Below are 11,998 nucleotides of genomic sequence, written 5' to 3' on the forward strand. Positions count from 1 at the left end.
CTAACCTTTTACTTCTTAAATATTATATAGGGTCAGTTAGGCATGTTATAGTTAGTTATTTAACTATTTTTTTTTCACATTATATATTCTAACTACATCAAGCAACCTTTCTCAGCCAATTATTAGAACACGTCGAGTAGTTATTATGTTTTGTCACGTTTGTTTTAAAACTTTTATTCTGATTACTTGACACGTTTGTTCTAAAATTTTGTAGACTTTTCCACCGGTGAGTGATTTGGACCCCTCCATGTATGGTCCACAAGAGTCCGCTCTAAAAGCAGAGCACATAATTAGCCACTTGGACGGCATGTCCGTACAACAGGTATACATACATAGTTACATACACATATACATGGCCTTCTATGAATTCTTGTACAATTTATAACACCCAAAATTATTTCTTTTTTGAATATAGGCTATAGTGGAAAAGAAGCTATTCATTTTGGATTACCATGATGCTTATATGCCCTTTCTAAAAGGGATCAATGCTCAAGAGGACCGAAAAGCATATGCAACTCGTACCATATTGTACTTGACTAGAATGGGAACTTTGAAACCTATTGCCATAGAGCTGAGTCTTCCTGAGGGGGAGCACCAACAACAACAATCCAAACAGGTTCTAACACCTCCATTGGATGCCACTTCTTATTGGTTGTGGCAACTTGCCAAAGCACATGTTTGCTCCAATGATGCTGGAGTTCACCAACTTGTTCATCACTGGTATGCAACTAAATTAAATCCTTACCTTTTTTATACTCTCCATCTTGTAATATTCATCAATCATCATGTGGTCATGTAATATTGAAAGAAACCAAAGTTGAAGTCAAATGAACTCTATAACGTATAAAAGTAATACTTGAATATTTTTATATCAACATATTTATTATTTTATTTTGTCGAAAATCGATTTTTAAAGAGTATTCTTAAAGTACATCATGGAACTGTGTTGAGTTTTTTTGCTGTTTAACAAAATTTTAGCGTTAGGTTGAGGACCCACGCGTGCATGGAGCCATTCATCATAGCAGCACATCGCCAGATGAGTGTCACGCACCCTATCTTCAAGCTCCTAAAGCCTCATATGAAATACACACTGCAGATAAATGCATTGGCTCGCAAGGCTCTTATCAATGGTGGAGGCATCATTGAATCTGACTTCTCTACCGGCAGATACAGCACTGAGATCGTCTCGGCCGCTTACAAAGATTGGTGGCGTTTTGACATGGAAGCCCTCCCAGCTGACCTTATTAGAAGGTTCGTGTACATTAACGATTCTTATTTAGGGACCTTTAAACATAATCTCATGATCATTGTCCTGAACATTATGCAGGGGACTAGCAGAACCAGACAGAGCACAACCTCTTGGGATAAAACTTACAATTGAAGATTACCCTTATGCAAATGATGGGCTTCTTATTTGGTTTGCTTTGGAGAGGATGGTTAGAACTTATGTGAACTACTACTACCATAATGGCCTAATGGTACGGTCGGACACTGAACTCCAAGGGTGGTACAATGAGGTCATCAACGTAGGCCATGGTGATCATGCACATGCTACTTGGTGGCCAACACTTGCCACTCCCAGAGATCTTATCTCAGTCCTCACCACACTCATTTGGATTGCTTCAGTTCAGCATTCAGCAGTGAATTTTGGGCAGTACCCTCTTGGCGGGTACGTCCCGATGCGCCCGCCGCTGGTGAAGAAGCTGCTACCCAAGGAAGGAGATCCAGAGTACAAGGAGTTCTTGGAGGATCCCGAAGGTTTCTTGTGTTCTTCCCTGCCGAATATGTTTCAAACCACCAAGTTTCTTGCAGTGCTTAACATACTCTCTCAGCATCCGGAGGATGAAGAATACATAGGGCAGAGAAGGGACTTGTCAGATTGGATTGGTGACCCTAAAATCATAGAGGCATTCTATGATTTCTCCATAGAGCTAAAGAGAATAGAGAAGGAGATTGAGAAGAGGAATAAAGACCAGATTCTTAGAAACAGATGCGGTGCTGGGATTCCACCATATGAATTGCTTATAGCTAGCTCTGGTCCTGGAGTTACTTGTAGAGGGGTGCCTAATAGCATAAGTACATAGATATCACACAATTGTGGCGTAGAGTAAACGAGGTGGATGTTAAATCAAATGAATCAATCATATTTCTCCCTCTAAGAGTAAACGAGGAAGAAACCCCAAGAAAGGGCCAAGACAATGTCACCGACGGTTTGCGGGAGCCAATCCCAGTATAAGCAGGGCATTAGCTAAAGCTTAAGGTGCCGTGCTTTATGTTAAGGTAAGGAATGTCTCTAGGTTATTTATGCCTCTAAGCTGTGTGTGGTTCAAATATTACATTATTATAAAGATTCTATTCTCATGGGAATTAAAGATATCCAAAAAGATGGGAATTGAAATGATGGTATTTTGATTTCCTGAAATCAAACTTACTCCGGAATAGTTTTTCAAACTTTGAACCAAATACGGGAATATGATATTCTCATCTTAAAATTCCTAGGAATTATTTATAATTTCTCAAACCACACACACTCGGATAGGGTGTTTGTTGGCAAGTTAAAATTTTTAATGATGATCATACCTGCTTAAGGGAGACAAAAAATAGATTAGTCAACAGAGGGTGGTTAGTAAATAAATTGGTAAAAAAGCTTAGAAAATATCCAAACCTAAGGTTCTAAAAATTAGATCGATCATCAAACTGCTCTAGTCATTGGTTCATTAATTTATTAATTTAACCAATTTAATTGTGGTTCAATCGAAGAAATTATTTTAGAATTAAATAATAAATAAATTATATGCTGGACAATGATAGTTCATAGTTAACTGAATATGTCTTGTGATACTGCATTATTTAGAGCCTTTATTCTAAATTATAGATGCAACTTTTGAAAAATAGTCATTTTTCAATAGATGAATTAGGGCTCGTTTGGGAAACACCAAAAAGTTACTTTTTTTAACTTTTGACTTATAGAAAGTTACATTATTGTGTTTGGTACAAATTTTTAGATAAACTTTTAACTTTTCAAAAAGTTATTTAAGAGCTTTTGAAGAAGTTAAAAAATGTGACTTCTCCTATTTTCAAAAGCTATTTTATCACTCTTATTTAATGCACAACTTTAAAACAATGACTTCCATAATAACTTTCCAAACTCAAAATAACTTATTTAAAAGTTAATATTAATAAAAGTTCTTATATTTTAGGCTCATTTTTTAAAAGAACTTATTTAAGAAGTTTAGCCAAACCGACCTTTAGTTTCATTTGCTTCAACATATAGGCTCCTGTGACATGATTCTCGTTACTTTTAGTGCTTAATTGAGTTTATAAGTGTGCTGCAGTTGCTACTTTACATGTTCCTTTTTCATAATAACTAAAGAATATTAGAATTAAGTTAAAAAAATTGTCAATTTTCAAAGTCTTAACGTTGTCTCCATAGACATTTCTTTTACTTTCAATTACAATAAGTACAACAGAATGAAACGTTGTATCCAATTTATCTACGAAACTACATTAAAATGATATCAGACGCATTTGTTTACTTCTGGATTCACCAATAATTTCTGCAAGAACATTCACCCTCTTTAAATCTGTGAAATCATGCTGTATCGCGCGCAATGATCTTCCTACTATAAATTTCCCTACTATAAATTTTGGATATAATTTTTGGCACAGCATGAAAATCTACACATATTCTAAGGTTCTCTCTATTACATGGCAGAAGCAGAAGCAGTCTATTTCCAGCATTCAAAGGACAGCAAGAATAGAGTATGCATTAGTACAAGTAATCAACAAAAATCCTGAATCCCAAGTATGCAGTAGTACAAAACCTCAACACAAACAACACAGTACAATTTTTTCTACTCAAGATTTTCAACACAGTTTTAACAAAACCTTAGTGCATCATAACTAGCAGTAGGAATGTATTTAGCATGAGATAGAGGAATTTTACGTTGTATGTGTACAGCAACCAGGGATGGATCCCCCTTCTCCCAATACACACATTCAAAAACAGAGACACAAATTTTAACTGTGTAGTCATCTAAACCATAGGGTGACTAAGTAATTTCTGATCATGGGCCAAGTTTCTAAACTGGCATACATTTAGAATAATCTCTTTAATTGGTTCCAAATCCAATACGACAAATCTGCCAAAAACATTTACATTGAATTAAGATGAGTAAAGTTGTTACCTAAATCCTAAACTTAAATTTAATGTTGACGATTTCAACATTAAACCTGATTGCTGCATCAAAATGTCAAATCAAAAAATAAATCCGTCAGTAACCCTGGATTTGATTGAGAAAGGACCGGCGCGACAGACGACGACGACCAAGTGACGAGTACGACGAGGGATGGTGGGCGAAGCGCGAGTGAGTAGGAAGAGGGGTTGGAGCACACCGACTCAATGAGCACGACGAAGAAGCTGGAGATTGGCAAATGAGGAGAGGGGTTGAAGCATGAATAACAGACGAAGATCTTGAGCACGATGGATAGCAGCAGTAAGAAGAACGGCGGCTACGGTGGAGGAGGCTAGGGTTTCATTTGAGGAAGACGGCAAGCTGTTCCAAACCACAAACAGAGAAGCCAGGGAGGATGGGGACGACGTGCCGAGCTACCTGGGTTCTGGACAGGGAGAATAGGAAGAAGCGGAAGCGCCGAGAACCTGAGCATGGTGGCGGCAAGGAACCCAGGGCTAGGGTTTAGCCGTTTTGGTTTGGTACTTTTACAGTTTCACTACGTTGCTTTACTTTAGAGAGGGTACACGAATGATTGGAGGAAGGGAGGTTTCACGAATGGTTTGGATGTAAGAACTCGAGTTTTTTTATACAAAACTGTTTTAATAAAATAATTTTAGTACCCGAAATAGGGCCATGGATTCCTTACTCCCACTTTTATGTGGGAATATGATTAACCTACAGTAAAATAATTACAAAATGTACCCCATTCTTTTTTTTTTGAAAAATTTACTAATTAGATTTTGACCCCTCAAATTATTGGTTTTTAATTTTGACCCCTTTCCCTTCTTTGGTACGAGAAACTGAGAGATTACTGATTTTTGGAGAGCATCAACCAGGTTGAAGCCTTTCTTTCCTTTCCTAACTCTGCCCTCACTCTCCACCCTCCTTAGAGTTCTTGAAAAACCCTAATTTTGCCATCCCCGTTCTTTTTCTTATTTCAGATTCAGGGGCATTTCAGAGAAGAGAAGTAGTTAGGGTTTTCAGACAACTGCAATCCCTGCCATTCTCATACCCTTCCTCTGCTGCAAATTTCCGCCACCTACTTCCGCCGACGCGCCACGCCTCCGCCGCCGCCGCACCCTGCCTCCGCCTCGCCCCGCTTCCGCCTCGCCCTGCTTCCGCCGCCGCACCACGCCTCCCACGCTCAATAAGACAAGAGGTTTCTGCGGCCCTAAATCGCTCATCTGGTTCATCAGGTATACATCTTGATTTCATATTCCGAATCTTAAATGTGTTGTATATTAGGTATGTTTTCAACAATTTGTTAATATAAGAGATTTATTTTACTGTTTATAGACGGTTCAATACCCGGTGGAACATGCTGAGAAGTTTGAGAAATTTGGCATGTCGCCTTCCAACCGCGCCACGCCTCCCACGCTCAATAAGACAAGAGGTTTCTGCGGCCCTAAATCGCTCATCTGGTTCATCAGGTATACATATTGATTTCATATTCCGAATCTTAAATGTGTTGTATATTAGGTATGTTTTCAACAATTTGTTAATATAAGAGATTTATTTTACTGTTTATAGACGGTTCAATACCCGGTGGAACATGCTGAGAAGTTTGAGAAATTTGGCATGTCGCCTTCCAAAGGTGTTCTTTTCTTTGGCCCTCCGGGCTGCGGCAAAATCCTGTTTACAAAAGCAATTGCAAATGAATTCCAGGCCAACTTCATAAGTGTCAGAGACCTGCATTGCTTCTGCAGTTGGCCTGGCATTCCAAAATCCACACGGTCCAAAATTCATAAATGGACCGAGTCATTTGTTGTCCTGGGAAAAAAAAAGTCTCAGCTAAAAAGGGTTGAAGGATCTTAGAAATGGTGTTGCTTTGTTAATTAATGGTTGGAGATCATAGAAATGATCTGAAAAAACCAACAAAAAATTTCAAACAGTCCAAAATTGAAGCATGGACTAAGTTTTTTGTTGAAAGGGAAAAAGAAAGATCATAGCCAGTCAATTGGATGGGAGATCATACATTGCTTTTTTAGTAAAATGGGTTGGATGGTCATACAAATTAGAAATTATGTTCACAGTGGTTTACCTTAACCGCTCCTTTTACTCTAAATATAAATACATTGGCTTTAATTAGATATCATTATTGTTTGCAGGTACACTACTTAAATCTACTTAGAGTTTTTTTATAAGTTTATTATTATTATTATCTAATCAAGCTTTCTCATCATTTGCCTCCTGTGATGGGTGACAGATATCTGAGGTTGTCAATACTCAATTCCATGAAAGATCTGATAGATATCTGTCGGGAGCACAAAATTGGAGCAATTGGTAAATTTTAAATTGCTTTTGTTACTATATTACCCTATTGGGCTGCATGTCATTGTTTTCATGTCTTATCCTTAAAAAAAATGCTAGTCATTCCTCATTTGACAAGATGTTGATGTCTTTCCTGCTCAGTTCCTATGCTGATACTGAATTTTTGTTTATTATCCCTTTTTTTTTGGTTCACATGTTCCAGTAATTGGTTAGTGAAAAATGCTATCTTATAATTGAAATTTCTTTGGTTTGTGAAAGTTGTCCTAAATTCCCCCGTATTCTAACCACATTGAATTTGTTGGTCAATCAAATGGAATAGTTTCGACAGCTTTCTCTTCCATGAGTGTTTTAAATTTTGATATTATTACTTTTATCCAGTTTAGACTTTAGTGTAAGATGTGAGTGTGTGCGTGTGCGTGCGTGCATGTTTTATTCTTTAATACCTTCTAAATGATGAATATTATTTTTCAAAATTTGTACTGATTTTTCATCTGTTCAAGTAATTCGTTTGTGGTTTCTTTGTCCAAGGTTAGGTCTGGTTAAGTTTGTAATGGGAATGGGTATTTTTCGTTACAGGAAGAAGAAAGTAATATATGGCTATTTAAAATTGTCAGACTCTTAATTCCATTTTCGAAAAAGTTTTTTTCTTTGATATATTTTAAGTCTCTTCTGCCTTATGAGTTTTCCATATTAGAAGAAATAGTGGGAGAAGAAAAACTGGTAAGAAAAAACAAATGAAGAATGGGTTATTTAACTGTAAATTTTTATAGTTATGTTTTCTGTGCTCCTATGAATGCACTTCATGCTCAATTTTATATTGGCAGCAGGGTCATTTTTATTGTTATATTTTAATCTCTCTTGTCTATTCTCTCATTTCTGAATTCTTTTTCTTCTAATGTTTCATGTATTCAGTCTTCATTGAAACTTGATCATTATTTGTATCCCAGATAAAGGTGATGAATCAGGGCCAATCATACTTCATCTGGATTCTTTGAGTCTTCACTCTAGCAGATCACTATTTGATAACATCAAAAGGTTAGGATGAAGTAGCACTTGATTTATTGTATACCATATATGTGACATATCTAGTTCATTTCTGCTCTGGTTATTAGTTCTTAAACATATCACAGCTTCCATATCTTGTGACTTCAATACCATCCTATGTTACAAGTAGGTGTTTTTCTTATGTTCTTGTAATTTGTAAGCATATATGTAGATTAATGTAAAATTGACCTCACCATTGTTTTATATTATTCATTCAACTTGGCCCAGTATTCTTAAAATGTATAGTTACAAACAAGCTATCTAAATCCATACGTATGCTTATAGAGGAATTCATGTGTCACAAAATGGTCCTCTGGCCTTCTATCTTAATGACATGATACAAGTTTGAAAACTTAAAACATATGCAGATTTTACAGTTTGAATGAAAGAATTGAAATAATGAATAGTTATTAATTATTATAAGGCTTGTACTGTTGTTGTATTTAATGGTGCCACTGAACATGGTTTGTCCAAAATAGTTGTCATGTTGTTCCAAGTCATTAGCAATTAAGAACCCTAAGATTCCAAACACAATACTTTTAATGAATAAATTTCCTCACATTCCTCACATATGGATTTGAGTACCCCTCTCTCTTGTAAATTTGCCACCACTCTATACAAATTGCCAAAACCACTTCTGTGGAGTTCTACAATAGATATGCAAGGACAAGAGGCTTTAGTGCTCGGAAGAACAGGACTAGGAAGAGTCGTGCGGGCGCACTTAAGTTGAAGAATTTTGTATGTCATCGTAAAGGATTTAGACCGCCAAATAATTACGGCATCGGAAACCTTAAGAGAAAACCTACACCCGAGACAAGGTGTGGCTGCAGTGCAATTATGGAAATTCGTGTAGATGCACCTAGCGGTCGTTGGTTTATTTCTTATTTTTCTGATGAACACAATCATCCGCTTCTGGATCCTCGGTTGACTGGATTGCTCCCTGGGCATAGATTCATGTCCGAGGCTGATATTGGCCACATGGTTAACATGAAAAAGGGTGGGATTAGTGTTGGGCAGATATATCGGGCATTAGCAAATCAGGCAGGTGGCTACGAGTATCTCTCTTTCACGCAAAGGGACATGTACAATAAAATAGCAAAGCAGAGGCGCCAATTACCTAGTGATGCATATGCAGCTTTGAAGTATCTAGAAGATCAAGCAACAAATGACCCTTCTCTCTATTTTAATCATCACATGGATGCCGATGGTACTTTGCGCAATTTATTCTGGTGCGATGGTCTCAGCAGGGCCGACTACTCATTATTTGGCTATGTGCTGGCGTTTGATGCTACCTATAAGAGGAATAAATATATGTGTCCACTGGTGGTATTTTCTGGTGTCAATCATCACAATCAAACAATTATCTTTGCTGCTGCTTTAATTTGCGATGAGGAAAAAGACACATACAGGTGGTTGCTACAACAACTGAAGGTAGCAATGAATGGGAAAGCACCTGTTTCGGTGATCACGGATGGTGATCTATCAATGAAGTTCGCCATTGAGAAAGAGTTTCCTAATGCACATCATAGATTATGTGCATGGCATCAGTCAGTACGGTTGTTTGATGGATTGGTTTAGACAACTAGCCAACTTTGCTTGCCGAGATAACGAGAGATTTATCTTTACACGGAAAATGGCTATGAATTTGTTGAAACAATTTAAGGAGGAAGATGCTGCACAAAAAGGGGGGGGTCAATGATGCAGATAGTGTAAGAGATGGTGTGCAAGTGGATGTTTCTGGAGCTGGGCTCGCAACCAATGATCTCGGACATAGCATGCCAAGGGACCCAAGAAAATGTAGGACAAAAGGGGGGCTTCACAGTCCAATAAAAGAAAACATCGATGTGGACATTGTGGCATGGAGGGCCACAATCGAACAACTTGTCATGTTCGTCGTGGCATCTCACAGTCAGAAGGCCTTGGAAATGACACATTTGATAATGACTCGGATGACCACATGAACATTGAAGATGACTCATTGGTAAGTATCTTTACCAATGAGGTATGACAAAGTTTTATTTGCTGCTTATTAGCTAGTACTAATGATATTATATTGATGATATTATAGGTATATGATGAGAGTGCTTCCTACAGTAGCAATGAGGTGCTGTAATAAGGTATGGTTAATGCTTTAATTTCTGGTATCCTCTAATTTTTAGTTGATTTGGGATTGATGTAATTTTTAATTTATTTCTTAACTTCTTTGATGAATTCTGCAGGTTCAATGGGTAAGCCAGTATGTCATTTTGGAAATTTTCTTTATAGTTTGTTTTTGTTTGCAAATTAATGTTTATGTTTATATATGTTGCAGCTAGAGTATTCACAAGCCTCCAAGAAAATGCACCAAAAAGCGGTATCCTTGCTTCCTTTATTTTTTCCACCCCCACTAATCAATTTTTCTATCATTATTATTGTTACTTCCATCAAAGCGATTTTTATACTGTTCGTGTTATTTTATCAAACGAACATATGAAGTTTTTACCGTGTTACATTAGAACAAATTCATTTCAATATTTACGTTTTTGGTGGTCTTTTAATTTAACTCTTTAGCAGTACTGCATTCGTATCTTAATTATGTATTTGTGACTGTTTCCTTAATTCTTTTGAAGTTGTAATGGGTTCCGCAATTGGTGTTGCTACAAATTTCACACTCCTAAGCCAGATATTGTTCTACCAAAAGCCAAGGGTTACTAAGAAAGAGAAGAAAACGAAATAGAAGAACTATACAAAGTCATGTATACTGCTACTTCCGAGTTCCTCGTGTTCATCTTTCAACAGGTGCTACGTCCTTGAAGCCATACTCAAAATTTTATCACTGTTGAATTGACCCTTTTGAACATTTACTTTTTTTCAACTGCTGATTCTTAAGGTAGCCAACTTAGAATGGGTAACTGGGGGACTTAAATGGGTAATTTCGGAGAGTGATGTAATATTTTTTTTGGGTATTTTAATTGATTTCATGTAATCTTTTGTTTTGGTATTAACTTAATGCAATTTTAACATTTCAAAAAGTTTTTATAAGGTATTGTATAATTAGGATCAAACAAGTGAACAACACTGATATAACTTTAAAATAATAGTTCATATAATATAATATTATATGAAATATACATCTAAGCAGCATTAAAGACCCAGAACCCTAAAATTTTAAACATGGATATTGCAAGGCATTCATGAAAGATAAAAACACAAATCACCAACTACCTCAGCTGGCTGTCAACCAAAAACCTTTGATTATTAATTTTCTTCTCAATGAGTAAACTTCTGTATTTGATAAATAAATTAAGAAAGAAAAAACTGAACCAAACACTGGTGTCACTGGCTAGTATAGGTTTGCATTTTTTTAAAAGTTTAATTATTTTTTTAGCTACATTGTTAATTAAGATTTACGCTCCCTTTGTAAATCTATGTCAAAAAATGAAATTATGTTTATTCCATAGATTAATAAATTATAATCTAAAGTATTTAGTTTCTCAAAAATATATGTAATGTCAGTTTAATTCTCGAAAAATTTGTAATATCAACTCAAACCATCAAATATTATAAGTAACATCACCCTAATTTCCAAATATATTTATGGCATGAAATCAGTTCATAAAAAATGTGACACCTCTAATCTATTTGACCATTTTTTTATGACATCAAATAACTTTGAAAACAATTTTTTATTCTTTATACTAAACAAAATAGAGTTAACCACCAAAAACAAATTCTAAAAAGAAATTTTAAAATGATAAATAACCTTTGTCAAAAATAGTCTAATCATAAATAAATTTGAAAAATGTTGTTTCATAACATTTATTTATGAATTATACCATTTTTTATTTTTCGGACTTGATGAATTATACCGAATTTTTTCTTTTTTATATTGTATTATTAGGTGTGAAATTCTTTATAATAAACCAAACTATATGTTAAACATTGCTACTTTCATTTATAAAATAATATTTGTTGTTACAAATTGTCAGTGATGTTTTGCTTTTTATAATTAATTTTTTTATTATAAAACGTCAATGATGTTTTGTGCTACTATCACAACCATATAAAACACTAAAATAATCAAATATTTTTATATTTCACATTAAAAAAGTTAAGAAAAATTATTGTAAAGGATCGTTAGAAAGATTCAATTATTAAAAAAGACCTTTAATATTAAAATTATTAAAAAGGACTAAATCTCTTTATAATATTTAAGAAGAAGAACTGAATTTTTTTATAAAAAACAAATATATCTTTAATTATTTTTTATTTACTTTTTATAATTTTTATATTAACAAAATAAAATTATAGTAATTTTTATTATTTATTTATTTATTTTTTTACTTTTCCAATTTTTTGTCTTTTTTTTTTCATTGGATAAAAATTACAAAAATAAAAAATAAATAAAAATAAATAAATAATTAATAAAAATTAATAAAATTTTAAGAGAAATAAAATTTATCAAGATA

At 34.9% G+C, this 11,998-nt stretch overlaps 2 protein-coding genes and 2 long non-coding RNA genes across 5 annotated transcripts in view; all 4 read left to right on the forward strand.

Annotated features, from left to right (window-relative positions):
* The window catches only part of LOC107627453 (lipoxygenase 3, chloroplastic-like), a 7,473-nt gene extending 4,831 nt beyond the window's left edge, over positions 1-2,642 (forward strand). The window contains exons 6-9 of one of the 2 annotated variants that reach the window (XM_021116027.1): positions 215-322; positions 416-720; positions 979-1,251; positions 1,328-2,642. In XM_021116027.1, coding sequence (XP_020971686.1) covers positions 215-322; positions 416-720; positions 979-1,251; positions 1,328-2,084 — 1,443 coding nt within the window. In that variant the 3' untranslated portion in view covers positions 2,085-2,642. The remainder of the gene's footprint in view (positions 1-214; positions 323-415; positions 721-978; positions 1,252-1,327) is intronic. The other variant, XM_016330286.2, reaches the window with a different exon arrangement.
* LOC110268914 lies at positions 5,594-6,693 on the forward strand. The gene is made up of 2 exons (XR_002357661.1): positions 5,594-5,665; positions 6,442-6,693. It is a non-coding gene; the product is annotated as an uncharacterized LOC110268914 (long non-coding RNA).
* Positions 7,439-11,998, forward strand: part of LOC107627455 — an 11,363-nt gene continuing 6,803 nt past the window's right edge. Inside the window, exons 1-2 of the mRNA XM_021116029.1 lie at positions 7,439-7,541; positions 7,637-7,676. Coding sequence (XP_020971688.1) covers positions 7,668-7,676 — 9 coding nt within the window. The 5' untranslated portion in view covers positions 7,439-7,541; positions 7,637-7,667. The remainder of the gene's footprint in view (positions 7,542-7,636; positions 7,677-11,998) is intronic.
* Positions 9,743-10,589, forward strand: LOC110268915. Its single transcript, XR_002357662.1, has 2 exons — positions 9,743-9,778; positions 9,862-10,589. It is a non-coding gene; the product is annotated as an uncharacterized LOC110268915 (long non-coding RNA).

Source organism: Arachis ipaensis, chromosome B02, assembly GCF_000816755.2.
Source record: "Arachis ipaensis cultivar K30076 chromosome B02, Araip1.1, whole genome shotgun sequence".
Classification (NCBI taxonomy): Eukaryota; Viridiplantae; Streptophyta; class Magnoliopsida; order Fabales; family Fabaceae; genus Arachis; species Arachis ipaensis.